The sequence below is a fragment of the Mastigoproctus giganteus genome, chromosome 6 (genome assembly GCF_048544385.1).
Source record: "Mastigoproctus giganteus isolate SK-2022 chromosome 6, ASM4854438v1, whole genome shotgun sequence".
NCBI lineage: Eukaryota > Metazoa > Arthropoda > Arachnida > Uropygi > Thelyphonidae > Mastigoproctus > Mastigoproctus giganteus.
In genome coordinates this window covers 19,888,990-19,909,278 of record NC_143580.1, presented here as the reverse complement: position 1 = coordinate 19,909,278, position 20,289 = coordinate 19,888,990, and the positions used below count along the sequence as shown (strand labels likewise).

The window sequence follows — 20,289 nt, the reverse complement described above, 5'->3', positions numbered from 1 at the left end:
ACACTCTTTGAGTGGACTGTGGTTCAAGCCCGTGACTGCTAAATGCGATTAACAATTGTATTCGTGAATTATTGTAAACTCTTCTGACCTGGTGGTTGTCAGAGTATAAACAGAAACACTTATATATATATATATATACACACACACACACACACACACACACACAGGGTGTCTCAAAAATATTGATACAAATGTTTAGGGGAGGTAGGTAACATCTAAAGGAATGGGAATCGCATAGGAACCCATAACTGGAAACGTCACCGTAAGTCGGTAGACGACGCTTTTCATCAGTTCACGAGAGGGAAAATTTCAGGTTTACTCATTCAAGCAGTAGTCGTCGCATGAAGAGCATCCATCGATATACGAACTGTGAGCTGGCAGACATGCACCTAGTGTATGGATTAGCAGAGGGCAATGGACGAGCCGCTCACTGAATTTATGGAGAACGCTTCCCAGACAGACATGTACTGGACCACCATTTGTTTGCGTGTGTGCATCAAAATTTGTGCGATTATGGGTCATTTAGAGGTAACAGGAATAGTGCGGGTAGACCACGTTCAGCACGAACTCCCGCCATGGAAGAAAGTGTGTTGAATGCCGTCCAGAATAATCCTACTACCAGCACACGTGTCGTTGCCTCTGCCTTAGGAGTGTCTCGTTGCAGTGTACAGCGTGTGGCTTTTGCGCAGTGGTTTCTCCAAGAAAGTGTTCAAGACTTGAATTTTCCAGCCTATGTTTTGTTCACGGATGAGGCTTATTTCACTCGGGAAGGTTTATTCAATCAGCACAATGCTCATGTGTGGGCTCACGACAACCCACATGGTGTGTGCCCCCATGCAGCACAACATCGCTTTGCAATAAATGTGTGGGCAGGTATGGTTGGTGACTGCTTAGTCGGCCCATACCTGTTACCATCCCGCATGAACTCCACTAAATATCGGATCTTTCTTGAACCAGGGTTACTTGACAGTGTTCCAGCAAATGTGAGACGCAACATTTGGTTTCAACATGATGGGGCGCCTGCCCATTATGGAAGGTGTGTTCATGACCATTTGAACAGGCGTTTTGGGCGTTGATGGATTGGCCGTGGTGGAACCGTTGCCTGGCTCCCACGCTCACCTGATTTATCGAGCTTTGATTTCTTTCTGTGGGGGCCCTCAAATCTATCGTGTATGAATCGCCTGTGGGGATGGAAATAGATCTCATAGCGAGATTCGTCTGCGCTGCTGCTACTGTCAAAGAAACTCCAGGTGTGTTCGACCGTGTCCGCCAATCCACGTTGAGTCGGTGTCACGCATGCATCATGTCTCATGGTGGAACCTTCGAGCACCTGTTGTAACATCATGAAATGTATTCATCTCGTACTCCATTGTTAATATTATGTCAAATAAATGTTTGCCACTAATTAGTCTTTTGTCATTTCTGCTTCTTGTGCCTCTGTTACTACTTTTCCGTGACATTTCCGGTTATGAGTTCCTATGCGATTCACATTCCTTTAGATGTTACTTACCTTCCCTAAACATTTGTACCAATATTTTTCAGACACTCTGTATATATTTGACAAGCCATCCCAAATTTCATTAAAATCAGGCAAATAGAAATCCAGCAATTATTCTTTTTTTCCATACAATTTGTATGGAAAAAAGAAATTTATAGATTAAATGTAGTTTTAATGTAGTATTGTTAGCATTATTATTGTTATTGACAGTCTGTGCATGCTTCGTGTGCCTCTTCACAGGTGACATCACATGACCACATGAACATAGTGTCGCCTGTGAAGAGATACATATATGGGAAAATTAAGTACAGCAGACTCTCGATTTACCAGGAAGTGGATTAACCGGGACACTTCAATACTTCAAATAATAAAAAAATATAAAAAATCAACCAAAAATCATAAAATTCAAGTAATAACTAGAATAGGTATAAACAGATGTTTTGCAAGTCAGAAATAAGCGACAAGAAGCAGCGTTATAAGTCATCCTTGGGGCATTAATGTACATATTATATTGCATATTGCAACGTCGCTGTCTTCACACACGCTGCTCAAAAAAAAAAAAAAAACAAAAGAAACAAATGCTTAGTTTGTTTTAGTGCATCGCGTTAATTGTTGTGTTCCATTACACCGCAAAAAGAAATTATGTGGGCTTGAAATATTGTTGCATCCTGCTTTATTCCCCTGACCTTGCACCCTCATATTTCTTTCTCTTTTTCCTGCCCTGAAGTTCTTTCTTCGTGGAAAACACTTTGCCACTGACGATGAGCTAATTTCTGCTAATCAGAGGACTTCTACAAAACTGGCCTGTGGAAGTGTGTTTGAGGTGTGGCAGAAATGTGTCATTTTGTCTGGTGACTATGTGGAAAAAGTAATACATGGTGTTTGTTTCAACATTTTATCACAACTATTTCTGGGCAAATGCAAATCTTTTTTTGACCCCCTCTTGTGTATTACAAAAATATTGACTGCGTAGCCACTATGGTATGAGATACATGTTGCTGTTTGCTTATTTTATTAAATTACAGAAATTAAAAAAAAAAATCATCACACAGAACTATTTTAAAGATTAAACATACAAACAAAATTCGAACATTGTGTATACAAAAACATACAACAAGAGGTTAATATTTTATACAAAATATTCAGCATATCAGCTAATGTAGTTTGAAAGGAGCATTATATTACATAGGTACAGAGTAATAGTAAAGACAGAATTCAGTACATAGGTTAAGTAATTTGTAAAGTAAATTTTGTGGCATAAAAAATATACACTATTAAAGAATTTATAACACACACACACACACACACACACACACACACACACACACACACACACACACACACACACACACACACACATCAGTAAACTATTAGTATCAGTATACCTAAAAGTGTAAGATTAATGTATATTTGTGTACATGCAACTATTTACTGATTCATGTATCTACAATGTCCAGGGCCATTACTAGCACGGATGGGAAATTGCACACCCAGATAATCCAAACACTAACTTTATATTCTTCATTCATATAGAATATTTCTCTTTTGTCCAACTATTTTTTCCCATGTTTTGGGCTGTTAGTTTATACAAGGGCAGGAGTGTCTATTTCTATCTTAATTCCTTACCTAATTTCATCTCCTGTTAGCTAAATTGCTAAATTTGGGTATGCTGAGTGTTGTGCCTGTTGCCACAACACTCAGCATACCCAAATTAAGTATATATAAGTAAACTACCAAGCTCTGTCTTTGCAGCCATTTTCAAGATAAACCAATAAATATACCCAATAACAGAAACCATATATTCAGAAAAATCTCATAAATAACATACATACATACATAGCTACCTCTTATCTTGTAGCTTTCATTAGTAGCCATTTTAAAGTTAAATTTACTTGCTAAAGTATTATTGACATAATTAAGATATAACTGGAATTGAAGAATACTCAATTTTAGTATTGAGGAATTTCATCTTGACTTTGCTTCTGTGTTATGCCCACATGCATACACATAAGTGAAGATATAAAAGTTAAAGGATTCCTTAGTAGTTTTGTGGTGTACATCCAAAAGGGATTTCTTATTACCATTCTCTCAATATAGCTTTAGTGCATTTGCACTTTATCATATATAGTTTAGGTAAATTAATTGTGTTATTGTATGTATAGATTTTCATGTATATTTGATTGAATTTTGAATAATCAGTTACATTTTAATCTTTCATAGTTTTACTTTTTTTTCCCCCAGAATTTTATATTTTACTTTTTATTGCCATCTGGTACACTCAAAACATATGTAACTGCTTTTAAAAATTCACTCAAATGCAAACAAATCAAACTCAAAGTAATTTAGTGAAGTAGAAGTAAATGGTTGGTATGTGCATGCTTTTGCAATTTTAATAAAGACATAATACACAATAAATTATAGTTGAAGCAGAATAATAATTCATTTGCACCCATCACTAAGCATCCTAGGCTAAATAATTAAACGCAATGTTAAAATTTTCAGTATTCTTACCGAACAAAATTTAGCCCAAATTTTTTAATTCTACAGCTTTGACAGAAGTTAAAATTATGGGCCTTGTGTTCTTCTCTTACTGTGTTCTTTTATCTTATTGCCATTTGTTACACTCAGAACATCTGCTTTCAAGTTCCTTTAAAATAATTCACACACAGCACTCTGTTTCTGGTTGTTCACATAACTTTATAAAAAACCAACCATGCCACATTGAGTTATGAAATGATGTTCACAAAACTAATTCAAAAAGTAATTAATTAGAATATTTGATTTACATAAACAAGGTAAGTTACATCTAACCTTATATAACATTTACAAGATGATTACTGAAAAGTAATATCTGATAGCATCAAAAACTTGATGCTATCAGATATAAGCTTGTTGCTACAGTGATACACTAACTATAGATAATAATTTAGAGAAGCTGGTATATAAACACTAATAAATCTGACAAATTACATATTTTAATTCATTTAATCTTCAATTAACTAATATACAGGGTGTTTCAGTTAAACGTTTCAGAACTTCTAAGAGGGGTAGGGTACATCCTGACAACTCGAAATCATATAGCAATGTGGGGTCGGAAATGCTTTCCTGAAGCGGTGTTGTACACAGAAGCACCATAAGGAAAAGAGACCGTAAGTGAGAAATTGTTTTAATAATACATGAAAAGAAGCAAAAGGTACATGGATTAAAGTAAGTGTTCGAAGTTTCTTCCACGGGCTACAATGCACGCCTCACATCTCCGACGCATGGACATCCGAACATTCTGGAATACTCCAGGCGAATTTCGAATTTCTTCGGCAGCTACTGCGATTCTTGCAACCAGCTCCTCAGCATTGTCAACAGGGGTGTCATAAACTAGCGAGTTCATATGACCCCAGAAATAAAAATCAAGACATGATAGGTCGGGTGACCGAGCAGGCCAACGCACGGGACCACCACGTCCGATCCACTGTTGACCAAATGTGACATCCAGGTAGTTACCAACATCTCCGCTATAATGGGCAGGGGCTCCATCGTGTTGGAACCACATTGTCTGTTGCGTCGATGCAGAAATCTGTTCATCTCTCAAAGGTTGTGGCAATACTTGCTGCAGAAAGATCAAGTAGATAGGTCCGGTTAGACGACATGGTAACAGGTAAGGTCCGATGAGGTGATCTTCCATAATACCGGCCCATACATTGACCGAAAATCGAATCTGTGCTGCACGACGTCGTATTGCATGCGGGTTCTCGACCGCCCAGATATGGTCGTTATGCGTGTTGAAAATTCCTTCCCTTGTGAAGGATGCCTCATCGGAAAACAACACTTCAGCAGGAAAAAGGGTATTTGTAGCACATTTTCCAAGGTGCCACTGTGCGAAAGCAATACGAGGTGCATAATCCTCCGGTTGCTGTGTCTGGACACGCTGCACGTGAAACGCATGCATGTCTTGTTCTCGGAGAATCCTCCAGACGCTGCAATGGGAAACCCCGACTGCGTTTGCTAGACTTCGTGTACTCGTTCTTGGATTCCCCTGTACATGCTGCAGCACATTCTGTTCGACGGCTGGAGTCGGTGCTGTTCTTACCCTGTCCCTGTCAGCTCTTTCAAATGAACCTCTCTCAGCTAACCTCTGGTGCAGTCTTGCAAAGAAATTATGACTGGGTATACGCCTCGTCGGATATCGTTCCACGTACAAACGCTGTGCGGCTGGCCCACTACAATTTGCAGCCCCGTACGCCAAATGCATATCGGCTAACTCTGCGTTCGTGTAATCATCCATCCTACTAACTTGGCGTTCTTGTGCGAAATTAAGATTCCCTGCACTAAAGCTCGGAATTTTCGATTCTGCCCATTGGTATATGATTTCGAGTTGTCAGGATGTACCCTACCTCTCTTAGAAGTTCTGAAACGTTTAACTGAAACACCCTGTATATCATAGCAAATTCTGTACAATAGTATATGTGTAGATTTTCGGTAAATGTATCTAAAATGAAAGCCCTTCCACACAACACACATCCGCACTGGATTTTAATTCTACTTATCACTAAAAACTTCTAAAATTTTGGAAATTATTGACATTTATTAAGGTGACTAGTTATGTTTTTTAATATTTAATTTTATTTACTCTATGGAATTAATGTACTTGCTATTTTTCAGAAAAATTATCAAAGCTTTGTTGGATGCTATGGCAAAACATCGAGATGATACCACAGTGAGTTCTTGTTTTATCAGTAAAGGATAATAAGAAATTATATTAATTTGCATATTAACTGCTGTGAAATTATGAAATTGTAAATATAATTTGACAAATCAGGCACTACAAAAATTTCTTGCATTACTAAATATTTATTTATTTTTTGAACAAGCACTGAAAGCTTGCTCAAAAAAAAAATCATAATTTCATGTGTCATAGTTAAAGTTATGCTTTTGTTTTCTGCGTAACTTTTCTTTAGTGGTTTTATGTGAAGATATTATTATGATAACAAGGTCAGAACTAGCTACCCTCAGAAAAGTATCTAGATACATGTCAGTGTTTCACATTAACATCACTGCCACTCATTGCTGTAGTGTCAGTTTCTCTTTGGCTGCTGCAACATACTCTACCCTCCTGGAGAGGCTTTCCACCAGTGAACAGACTGCAGTGGGTGGTGTAGCCTTCCATTCTTTCTTTAGAATAGTGACCAATTGAACTACATGTCGGATGTATTGGTCTGGGTCTCACCTCACATTCCAGTTCATCCCATAGAGTTCAAATTGGGATTCTACACAAGCCATTCAAACTTTTGCTTATTTATTTCCATGAACCATTCTCAAACAGCACTGATGGTATGGCATGGGTCATTATTCTGTTAAAACAAACATGGTATATACCAAAGAACTATCACATTGTAGGGGAGCATGGAATTGTCTAAAATTTTCTGCATTAATAGAAATTGTGTATGTGATTCCTCATACATGTACCTTGTACTTGTACCTTTCACACATTCCACTTGTTCCTCATACAAGTACCTTTGGTACTTATACGAGGAACAAATGGAATGTGTGAAATCGAGGAATCACACCATGAAAAAACAGCACTACCTCATAACCCCACCTCCTCCAAACTTCAATGTTGGCACAGTGTTGTTGTTATTTTGGTTTTTAGGAGCATTAGCAACTAAGGCCATATTGCTCCGGGGATATGGGTGGTCATTCCCTGACCTTTCCGCATCCTCCGTATTTGGTCGTCACGGGCTCGAACCCCAGTCTAATCAAGAAGCGTGTGCTACGCACTGCTGCTCTTGCCCACCTGGCTACAGAGACGGCTGGCACAGTGCAGTCCAGCAACAGACATTTTTCAGGAATTCTTGATACCCAGATCTGCCCATCTGATTAGAATAGGGTGCAGTGAAATTTGTAACCCCATAGAACCAGTTTCCACCGCTCTATAGACATTGCAGTGTTCACTGCACCATGCAAGGCAGAACTGCTGATTATGGTTGGTGCTGTTTGGCTTATGTGCTACCACTCTTCTGCATAAACTGAGGTTGTGGGGTTCCTTATATGGTGTTTAAAAATAGACGCCAATCCCTGTGATGCCTTAAATTAGTGGTTGATGTTTCTTCAAGAATGTCTGACATGATGGTTGTACTATCCTTCTGAGTACCATTTGCCCACATGGAGTGAGCTTCTGTGGTCTTCCTATGCATTATTACCACTGGATAGTGGTGGTACCCATCATGCTTCCATTTCAAGATAAGCTCACTGAAGGTCACCTTTAGATAGTGTGGTTGTCACCAGTTGCATGAATCGACAAGCCAACAGTGTGACATCTGACAGTAGCATCCCTCTGGAAATCAGTCAGCTCTACATGCCATGCTGAGAACAACCAACTTGTGTGGATACATCTTCCTTATATACTAGTCTGAGTCACTTGTCAGATGGACTATGGACGAAGGTCAAATTTCTCTCTCTCTCTCTCTCTCTCTCTCTCTCTCTCTCTCTCTCTCTCTCTCTCTCTCTCTCTCTCTCTCTCTCTCTCTCTCTCTCTCTCTCTCTCTCTCTCTCAAATGGACTATGTAAACTGGTATCCATATATTTTTGGAGGCTAGTATACATATATAGGCTGCAGTATAATAATTATGTCCCTTGAAGTTTGTGTGAAACTCTTGAACTTTGTGTGACTTATAAATAGGAACCCTGTCATTACAAAGAAGAATCCTATTCATCCCTTTCTTTCAGAATTTTTCTTTAATGGTTTTATATAAAGATGATATTGTGAAACTGTATGCATCACTAGAGATAGTGTTTTGGTGAGCCATCAGGTCCACTAGGACTACCATTTGATATCCTAGAAACAGGTAGCTGTAATCTTTCTAGCAAATTACTGGTTTTGACTTATTCAAATAAATTTTCCAGGGAAATTTCAAGTTTGGTTGGATTCTGAGTGGTGTCAACATTTGGGCCATTTAATAGAAACTGACCTCGATCGTATAAAGTTTTTTTTTTTTTTTTTTTTTTTAAATGTTAAACAGTAATTTCATTGCTCAAATATTTCAAATTAGCTGGTGTAGATACTTTCATCTATTTATTTGTAGCTCATTACTCACCAATTTTCCTAAATTTTAATAGCTGTAGAATTAAGCAGGTGGAATTCATTACCTTCTGTTGTATTAACCTAATAAGTCATCATATTTGTTTATTACATTCAAATATATTTGAAGAATTAAGTAATTATTATATAAATGTTGTGTATATATATCTTTTCAGATGTTGAGGAATGGCTGTTTAACTCTTATTCATTTTAAAATTCCCCAAGATGTCGTAAGTATCAAGTTTTTTCTTATTGTTATGTTATCATTCTGGTAAATGTGAAATTTTTTGTTGCTCAGAATTATTTTGCCTCAGGAATGCTATACTTGAGGAAACAATGCAACATAACTTTCAAAAGATAATTTTCCAGTTTGGAAAAACTAGGAACATGTCTTGTATGTTTTTTTTTTTTTTTTTTTTTTCCCCTTTCAGTTTTATGGATATCTGAAGCATACCAATATAATAGGTATAATGTTTGATAACAATATATAAAGTAATCGTGATTTGTGTGTGCATGTGTAAATGTGATCAAAATTAAACTTTAAATAGCAAGACAAGATAAAAATGAGAGATTTTATTGCCTTTATATTTTTCTCTCTCTCACACACACACACACACACTCTCTCTCTAAAATCCCTTTACAACCTTCTCTGGGGGAGAGGGATTCATTGTTTTGACATTTTGTTCTAATGAGTAGCGATATTAAATTTTGACTTTAAAATCAATAATAAATAAATAAAATGATGACAAAATACTTGTAATATAAATCTAAAAATATATTGTCCAGAGAGTGTTGTTTTGAAATAAGAAATATAATGCAAAACATTCAGAAATATAGTACAGTAGATACAACTTATTGTTATTTTGCACATATTAAAAGGTATGATGATGAATTCTTTTGCTGTATCTTTTTAAAAACTTTTTTTTCCCCATCAAGCAAATGCTTCCATAATATATTTACAATATGGGTTACACCATACCCTTCATAATTTTCTAATGAAGCTTTCTCTTTTTGTAAATTAGAACATTTTAGGCATGGGTGTACTTTGAAAATAATTCATTGTACTGAATTTTTTTATCAAAAATATCTTGTTCAAATGAGACTTACTAACCACTAACAATAAGGGAAGTTGGCTGGGACTTAGAAATATTTTTGTCATGGTGAAATTTTTGTTAAAATGGTATTTGTTCTAATGAGATATTTGTATGTATAATATTTGAATTAATTGAGAGTAGTTTCTTTTTGCTGTCAGTTTTTCTTACTTGAGTCTTGTATTTTATTTTGTTTTCATTTTTTGTTTTTCAGCATCCCCTCTGCTGGTTTTGATTTATCTTGCTACAGCTTCCAGATAGTTAGGCGAAGTGACTTTTCCGGTCTCATACCATCTTATATTTAGCATACCTGTTCTTTTCCCTCTTATTAGCTTTAGTAATCTATCCTCTCTCGTTTTATTTGCATATTGAATCCATTTTTGTTTTTATTCATAAACTGTTTTTAATATTGGTTTTACTTTTAATTCATTAAGTATTTCTCCACTTTTTTTTTATCTGAATTCTGTTTTCATGTCTTTATTTTTTGATTGTTCATATTTCACTTCCATATATTAATATAGGTTTTAGAAGTATTATATATTTTTAACCTGGTTTCTTTCTGAACTCTATTTATGTTAATATATTAATCATTACTTTGCAGCCTTGATAAAATTTGTTGTTTTTATTTCAGTCTTTTCTCGTCTTCATATGAAAGCGTGCAGCCAGGATGCTTAAAACTTTCCACTTGTTCTAATATTTTGTCATATACAGTTTTACTTCTCACTTGCTGTTCTCATTTAAATGTCATTACTTTTTTCCCCCTTCTTTAGCAGTACTCATCTCAAACTTTTCTGTTACTTCCTTTAAAATATTTAAAGATTGTTGTGAATCATCTTTTTCTGCTATTATTGTTCGATCATTGATGTTTATTCCAAATTTTTTCTTTTCCATTCTTTAACTGTTTCATTAACGTAAACATAAAAAGACCTGGGGATAAACTGCATCCTTATATTCCTCTTATAACCAGTTTCCAGTATGTAATTTCTTCCTCTGATTTGACTACTATTTCATTATTATTTTATATACTTTATCTTGAAACAATTAAATAGATGGTTGGGTTTATCATTTTCTTGTAGGATTTTCATTCTTCTTCTTGGGCCTTAGCTGGCAGCTGGGGGAGGCGGTTGGCCACGCAACCAGTATGCTGCTGTAGGTGCCGCAGGGTTTCGGACTTGCTCTGTGATGTTCTTCCATACTTTACGATCCATGTTCCGAATTTCATGCGATTTCTTGCCTAGTTTCCCGGTTCTGGTCATTTCGGCAGGATGACCACCCTCCTCCTTTCGCAGCCGGGCTTGGGACCGTCCATGGCGGAGTTTCATAAGGATTTTCATTAACATATTCCTATTTACTTTATTGAAATGTTTTCTCATAATCTATAAATGCTATATAGTTCTTTTTAAAATTCCCTTTTTGAAAGAAGGTTCTGTTTATTTTCTATTTTGTTTAATTTCCCTTTTAAAATACTTGAAAAAATTTTATATCTGTTAACTAAAAGACTTATTACCAATGTGTTTAATTAATTGCACGTTTATTTATTTTTTCTGTCCCAGGAACTTTTTTAAAAGCTATTTCCCAGTGACTAAATCTAGTTTCTTGATTTATAGTTCATAGTTGCAATCTCTGTAAAACTAAAATATTCCAACCATTGTTCAACTGGAAATGCGTGTTAATTTTTATGCTTTTTTTAATACCTTGATTTTAAAGAATTTTAAAGTCATCTTGAAAACTTACAAAATAAATAAATTTTATTTTATTTAGTTATTTGATTATGAACGGCTGGTGGAAATACTGCTGTATATTGTTAAACAAGAAGAGCAAGATGACTTCGTGCAAAGAATTGGTATCTACTTACTGAATAGTGTTGCCTGCCAAGTAGATGGAATTCAAAAGCAGCTAGTTGGAGACAGAGGAGCAATATCAGTAAATGTTTTGAATTGTTTTTGCTTTGTCTTAACTATAATACAGATAAGAAGAGGGCTAATTATTAGAATATATGGATACCAAACTTTTTCTGGGAAGCAGAAGTTAGCACTATTAACTACACTGAAATTATATTAGCTTTAAATTATTTTTAATATATAAAAATATTGTATAAACATATAACCAGTTTCCAACCTAGTACTGTAATGACATTATAATAGGCGCCTCCGTAGCCAGGTGGGAAGGAGCAGCAGTGCGTAGCACACGCTTCTTGATTAGACCGGGGTTCAATCCTGTCACCACCAAATACGGAGGATGCGGAAAGGTCAGGGAATGACCACCGCATATCCCGGAGCAATATAGCCTTAGTTGCTAATGTCCTAAAAACCAAATAACAAACAAACAAACATTATAATAATGATAAATGAGTGATAATATAATAATACATAATGTTATGACACATAATTAGAAAACTAACAGTTACTGTTAAATTCTGAACAATTTGTATACTTTATTTTGGCTACACTAATGCTTGGTTGTTGATCAGAGCAAATTTGATGGATCCTCTTGTTATGCTGTTTCTATAATTGAACCCATTATACCCTCCCCCAGTGGATTTTTTGTAAATTGCATATACAGTAGAATCTTGTTAATACAAAGTTCAAGGGACATAAATTTTCATGTTTTGTAATAACAATGTCTGCTAAAAGTATCAAAATGAAATTATTGCTTTTTTTTTTTTTTTTGGTACATATATCTTTGGTACAATAATAAGAAATAATATTAACAAAAATAAATGAAATAATAAAATAAATTGATTGGATAAATGAAGTAATAAAATAAAATAAATTAATAAAAATATGAATAATAATAACAAAACCATATCTAAAAACCTAAAAGAAACAGAAGTACAGGTAGCCCTCATATAACATGGTAGTTTGGTTCCTAACAGAATCTCATGTAATGTGAAACCATGTTATATGAGACTAAGAACCATTACAAAAAGGTGGGTTATGTTTCAAAAGCTAACAGAAATAAGCCTTTTTTTATAACTATTGGAAACTTAATTTTTATAGTAGTAATAACTTAATATTTTAACTATTACAGTGGATTCCGGTTATTTGGGCCACCGGTTAATCAGGGCAGCCGTTTATTTGGGGCAAATCTTAAAAAACAAAAACCAATTGAGAAAATAGCCAGGGTTTACTTCACTTAATTGGGACAAAATGCCGTTTAATCGGGGCAGGAGACCTCAGCACTGGAGATTACCCTACGATTGTCTCCGACCGTACCACGTAGTTCGGTCGGATTTCTGGAGGTCACAACCATAAAACAAAAACAATTAGCAGTCACCTGTTTATTGGGCTTTTCTGTTAGTGTAATCTATCATAAACGGACAGTAAACTCGATCTTATTGAATTTGCAGTAATACCGACAGCTAGAATTCTGTGGGTTATTATGGTAAAATGTGTTTACACTTCCATGGAATCTTCGATCATATAAAAAAAATAATTTTCAGAATCTTCTCTTCATTCCTATTTTTAAAGCTTCGTAATTTGTTACTCCATTCTCACTTGTGCGTGTTGTGTTACTTGCAATTTGTGTGCCGTGTTCTTTGTTATTGATTGCTTATCTTTTTACTGTTTTAAATTTTAACCCCCACCCACAAGTGTCAGTGAACAGAAATGTCAACTAGTTAGTATGTACATATTACAGTACGTATTAATTATTCCGATTATCACTTATTTAATTTTTTAATTGGTAAGGTAATAAAGAGTAAATTTGTGCTTAATGTATCTTTACTTTTATAGCCTGTGGATAATATTCCTCCTATTTTCGCTAATTAGAATCGCTGTTTAATAGAATTAAAATTAAATTCACAAACGTGATCACAATGACCGGCGCTTACTACACATCGTATAGTGAATGGTGCTTTACTGTGGTGAGTTCGTCATAGCGTGATTTGATTGTACAGTGAACTAATTGTCGGGGGGGGGGGGGGTAAATTGTATTTTTAACTATTTACGTGAAACTTCGGATAATTGGGGCAGCCGCTTAATCGGGCCAAAATGCACTAGTCCTGATGTGTCCCAAATAACCGGAATCGACTGTATTTTTATAATAGTAGTAACTTAAATAGTAATAACTGAACAAACGTCTTACCTTACAAACTGTGATACTTATATGTGAGATAATGTATGTTCGTTTAATTTTCTTCCTCTTCATCGCTGTTAATTACAATCTCTTCTGCAGGATCTAGATTTTGTGTACCTTCTGCTCTCTTTAAAAGTCATGAACTGCATGCACTCTTTGAGGGTCAAAATTATTTTTTATGGTCTGAAACAAGCACAAGTTCAATAGCACAGAACCTAACCCAGGGATCTCCCAAAAAAATACAGTGGACCCCCACTTTAAATTATACGTGAAAATCGGAAGAATATTTTCCAGTTAGCAAAATAAAAATAAATTTACGCTTACATAAAAAAAAAAAAAAGGTAAAGTGCAGCCATTATCAACCCACTGCAGGATGGAATCCTCCTCAACAATTCATGCTGAGGGAAATGGACCATAATCTGCCACACTGGTCCAGTGCAGGTTGGCAGATCGACAGTATTCAGCAGTCAGGGGCTTGAACCCCGGTCTACTCAAAGAGTGTGTGCTACTGCACTCCCGCTCCTGACCACTCAGCTACGGCCATTTTACGCTTACATACATAGCTTAATTAATATGTACTGTAATACGTACATACTAATTGATATTTTTGTTTGTTTACTTTTTTAAATTTTACAACCAAAAAAAAAAAAAAAAACAGTAAAAATGATAAGCAATTAATAACAAAGAACACGACACACACAAGTTGCAACAAACACGATATGGAGTAACGAGTTCCTGAAAATTTGTTTTTTTATATGATTGAATATTTCATGGAAGGGGAAACACATTTTACCATAATAACGTGAAAACCCACAGAATTCCAGCTATCGGTACTATAGCAAATGCAAGGAGATCGAGTTTATTATCCGTTTATAATTGATTACGCTAACAGAAAAGACCAATAAACTGGAAACTGCAAATTGTTTTTATTGTTTTATGGTAGTGACCTCCAGAAATGTGCTTTAGAAAATATCACGAAGGCAATAACAACTAGTGAGTCAACAGTAGGGATTCACAAAAAGAATGGAAACAACGTTGAAAATTACATCTAATATAATAGCAGGGTTTTCCCAGCACAAAAGCTGAAAAATAGTTATGTGAGATTTCCAGCAATTCTCAAACCATGTTAGAGTGAAACCTTGTTGTAGAAGTACCATGTTGTGTGAGGATTGCCACAATTTATCAATCGTGTTAGAGTGAAACCGTGTTGTAGAAGTACCGTGTTATACGGGGGTTGCCTTTAATTCCGTTTCAATTTTGTTGAAACGGAAGTATAGTATATATGTAATTGGTATCATCATAAACAAGTAAAAGAAGAATTATAATCTTAATATAAAAGGAGATATGCAAATCAACTTCTTAATAAATTAATCTGACTTAAAGAAGGAATCCAATTTCGTTTGCACAGTTTTTTTTTGTTTTATATACATTCGTAACTGCTGACATCAAATGCAATAGTTGTTTCACTATTAATGTTACTGTAGGCCAACACACTATCTGTTATGTTCAACACATTTTGGGCATCTTTTTTAGAAGACAGTATGTGTGCTTCTTCACTTTTACTTTCATCGCTGGTAACCAAAACTTCTTTTTGCTTGGTGCTCAGCTGCTCATCTAGTGTTGGCATTGCTGAGGTAGCAACTTCACCATCCACTTTAATAAATTCAAATTTGCCAACAAAATCCATATGCTTCTTCAAATTCTCTATTTCTGATTGTTGCTGTCACATTCATCTAATGGACCATGTTTTTCATTAATATTCTCTCCAAGGCCACTTTTCTGAAGCAATTGATTATTCCACTTGATGTAGTACTGTCCCAAGCAATAACAAATTATGGATAGCATCCAAAACATTCCACTTTGGCTGCAAATTGTTCCCTCCATCTAATTTGCAGATCAAGTGGCTTATCAAGCTGGTTCTGTATGCTTGAATAAATCATTGATCCAGTGGCATAAAACTGGTGGTATTGGGAGGTACAAACAACAGCTGTGTATTCAACAACTGTGAAACTTAAGAGTTTCAGCAGAATATGCTGCACAACAATCCAGAATCATCAAAATGTTCCTTTTTTTGACACTATTCTTCTGTCCACTTTCAATAGCCAAGAATGAAAAAATTTGACTAAGCCATGCACTTTTATTGGCCTAATGCTTAAAAAAAAATGAGACACAAATGCTATCTCATGGTGATTAATGTGTTAACCTTTTTTCATATGAATTAAAATTCATTTTCAGTTTGAGTAAATGGTATATTTTTTGTCCAGGTATCCCATTTTTTTTATTATATTTCTGTTTTATTAATTTATTTTTTTATTTTATATTTTCATAATTATTATACACAACACAAGAAATTAAGCTCAATGGCCCCTCTATGGAAATAGGCATTGTTTTCATGTTGTCACTTGGCTACTCAGTGGTATAATTACTGGATCCATTTTAATTGATAATATTTTATTCTAAAATTAGACTAAGATAACAGCCTAATGCAAAACTTGAACTAACATGAAAATAAAACGTGTTTGTTTTGATTAATTTTCCAGATTATGCTACAGTTGATAGAAGGGAGATTGGCTCGTCAAGTTTGTGACGAGGTGATGGAAACTGCCTGGAGCACCATGTGGAATGTAACAGGTAAACATTATATTAAATGTATTCTATCTTTTATGAACACCACCTTTTAAAGAAAAGAAACAGGATTAAATTTATTGAGGGTGTTCCCATATGTGTTCCATTAATAAAAAAAAAATGAAAACTTATTGCACTCTTTTGCCCATGTGTTGTCCCATGGATGGTAGTAGGTATCACAGATACAAGGAATAATCTGTTGCATTTTTGGAAATAAAGTTGCAAATATTTGACAGAATTTCATATATGCACTCCATAACTAGAAAGCATCATCTTTTAGTGTAGATGTTTATACCTCATCATTAAGAATGACACATTATTGCAGGCAGTAGTTTACTCTCTAAATAGCAAAATAGTCTTGAAGCTAGCTATTGGGAATAAACATATATACAACAAAGTTCTGTATATTTATTCCCAGTAACTAGCAGAGAATTCTTTAACTTTTAGCAACAGATACATATCCCTTTTACAGTTAAAGCAAATGATGATGTTACTCTCATTTGGCTGAGGGATGGTTAGGGGCTAAAATATTGGGTTCTAGAAAGATGTGGAGAATTTTGCATCGGATGTTAAACCTTCAGAGGTGATTGTGTTAAATAAAAGTTGATTGATTTCTTGATTGCTTCATTCTTTGGTATGCCAAAAACTTTTCAAAATGTCCCTTAAAAATGTAAACTGTTATATTAACAGAAACAGGTTTTTTTTTAAGTGAATGCTCACAAATTCAGCAACTTAATTTATAAGATTGATTTAATTTTCTAAAATAAATTTAAAAATCACATAAGATTTGTTGCTACAATCATGTTTCATTTGAAGTTTATTCTTTTGTAGATGAAACCCCTATTAACTGTCAGAGATTTTTGGATGGCAAAGGATTAGATTTGTTCTTGGGTTGTCTTCAGGTAAGAAGATTGATTAATATATATGTATAATATTTATATAGTTTTAATAGTAAATTTGGAAAGCAGTATATTTCACCGTTATACTAAAGTTCATTGGAAATAACAGCTAAAATAAATTAAGTTTCTATTTATACTGAGTCATGGATAGGATGGCCATATAGGGAGAAAAAAAAAAAAAAATTAGAAATACAAATTTACTACAAAACAATAATTATTGTTACAGCATACCATGTATTTAGTTGAATATATTTGTGTGGAATTATGCTGTTCTGTTCTGTTCTTCATCCATGAAAAAAAAAATATTTTTACTCAGAAAATAATTAATTTTCTTCTCAACTATGAAGGTGACAAAAGCAAGCATTGGGAGGAAATATGCTGGTAGTAATACAGCGAGTACAGTAATCACCTCGCATTATTTCTAGCCTTTCCCACTGTGTTATCAGTAGACAAAGGCTTGAATGACAAATGTAGATATTTCTTCACACTTTTCAATAAAGTCATTGAAAAATGGATGGTTACATTATCTGTCAGCTTCTGTGCAGGAATCATGTCTTGCAGTGTGTAATGGAAATTACTGTTCATTTTGTTGCTAAAGAACTTAGAATAAAATGTATTCTTAGTCTTTCACGGTTTTCTTCCTTTTTTTTTGTTGTAAGCAAATCCATTGCCCATTATGTTATGGTTTTAGCATTAGCTGAGGCATATGATGCAAGAAAGCAAGCTTATACAGCATTAGCCAAAAAAAAAAAAAAGAAGAAAAAAAAAACACCTTCCCATTTCACCCATCCAGTCACTCCAAATGTTTGTCTAGTTGGGCCTTAAATTTATTTAAGCTATCAACTTCTACAACAACAGATGGAAGTCTGTTCTATCAATTAACTACCTACTGGCTAAATGCAAACTTCCGCACATCTGTTCTACAACTGTCTTTCCCCAATTTGAATCTATGCCCCCTCAGGTTCTTAATCTGAGCAAGCGGAAGTATCCCATCAGCATTGAGCCTACTTAAACCATTCAAGGCCTTACACACCTCAATCAGTATTCTTAGAATTTGGAATTTTGGAATTGTTCTTTTAAAATTTACTGCATAAATATATTCACGCCATATTTTTTTGTAATAAATATTTGCATAATCAGATGCGAAACTTGTGCTTAACTAAGTGTGAAATGAAAATTTAAAATAATCTGTCTATTAGCCATATAATGCAAAGGAATATAATGCATCTCATGCTTTTTCTGTACTGGCCAAAAAATAAAAGTAATAAAAGAATAAAATTAAATTTTATTATGGCAAAAATATTAAAAATATTTTTAATATTTTCCTCCAAAAATATTAAAAATATGGAGGAAGATATATAAAAAGTAATTAAGAAAAAAAAGACTGTGCTTCCTCCTCACGTAGGTATTATCCAGTTGACCGTTGAACATCCTCAAACTGTCAATCTCAGCCACCCGTGGAGACAACTTGTTTCAGTAATCAACAACTTGCTGATTAAAGAGAACTTCTAAACTTCTTCCCCTTTTTGTTTTATAGTTCCTAGTTCTGGAATTCTTTATGACAGTGAAAATTTGGTCTTTATTCATTTTACTCTGCCCTCTCAGAGAGTTATAGACCTCAGTCAGGTTCCCTCTAAGGTGTCTGGTTGCCTCTAAGGTGTCTGGTTGCCAAGCTCTGTAGCCCACATATTTGAAGTATTTCCTTGTATGTTGACCCTTTTGCACGATCTCATCATGCAGGTTGCCTGTCTTTGGACCCTTTCAAAAAGCTCAATGTCTCTTTTTTTTTTTTTTTTTAACTGATATCGACATATTTGGACACAGTATTCCAAGTGAGGGCTTACAATTGTTTTACAGTGAAAGTATGTCTCCCAATCTCTACTGGCTGTTGTTCAATAACTCATTGATAGAACACCATGGGCTTTCCTGGCCTATTTGACTCAGTCCCTTATGAGAGACTGAGTCAAACGGCTTGCTAAAATCCAAATAAACTGTTGAAATTATTCCCAACGTCTAACTCTCAGGTCACTGCATCCAAATTAACCAGGTTTAGTTAAATTTAGTTTGATTTTCTCTTAACAAAACCTTCTATGTCCTTCAGAATGCCACTTTACCTAAATGTCCCTAGATTACACTCTTAATTGTTGCATCCAGGATTCTCCCTGCTACTGAGGTCTTTAATTTAACATGCTCTGTAGTTACCGACCTCACTTTAGCGCCTCTTTTATGCACTGGTGGTATGTTGACACTTTTCCAATCCATAAGAATCTCTCAAGTAACTATTAATTTTCCTTGCTTGGTGTGGCGCCTCCGTAGCCAGGTGGGAAGAAGCAGCAGTGCGTAGCACACACTTCTTGATTAGACCGGGGTTTGAGCTCGTCACCACCAAATACGGAAGATGCGGAAAGGTCAGGGAATGACCACCGCATATCCCGGAGCAATATGGCCTTAGTTGCTAATGCTCCTAAAAACCAAATAACAATAACAATCCTTGCTTGGTGCATAGAATTGCAAATGGCTAATATTATTTTACTAAGCAGGTTTTGCTTGCACTGAAGGGCGATGGTGTACTTATATGCAAAATAGTTGAATATACAGGAGCATTCATAATTAAGTTCCTATTTTAATTATTTAACATTGTTAAGATAAGGGAAGAAAACTTAAGTTGGTATGGACACCTAGATTAGCAAACTTAAGGTGGATCACTAATGTCAGGAAGAAAGAACTTATTCTGGCTAGAGGTAAAGATCTAACAGGAAACAGGCTGGCCTGGAATTAAATAGCTAATGGAAGGCTCATAACTCAGGACTAATTTGTATTACCATGGTAACCTGTACTACCTGATCTACTGAGTTTAACATGTTTGGATGATGATAATTGTTAACATGTTAATTGCCATGAGACGCAGCATTTGTCTTTTTTTTTTTTTTTTTTTTTTTTTTTTTAAGAATTATACTGCATGAGACAACATTTAGGTCACAGTTCACTTTACTGTTTGAGCAGACTCAACTGTACCGTAAAATCAGG

General features: G+C 35.0%; 1 protein-coding gene across 3 annotated transcripts in view; it reads left to right on the top strand.

Moving 5' to 3' along the window:
• The window catches only part of LOC150084040 (protein zer-1 homolog), a 127,913-nt gene that overhangs the window by 70,406 nt on the left and 37,218 nt on the right, over positions 1–20,289 (top strand). For all 3 annotated transcript variants that reach the window (XM_090375871.1, XM_090375869.1, XM_090375870.1), the window contains exons 7-11: positions 6,155–6,209; positions 8,747–8,800; positions 11,423–11,584; positions 16,279–16,369; positions 17,195–17,265. In XM_090375871.1, coding sequence (XP_090231997.1) covers positions 6,155–6,209; positions 8,747–8,800; positions 11,423–11,584; positions 16,279–16,369; positions 17,195–17,265 — 433 coding nt within the window. The remainder of the gene's footprint in view (positions 1–6,154; positions 6,210–8,746; positions 8,801–11,422; positions 11,585–16,278; positions 16,370–17,194; positions 17,266–20,289) is intronic.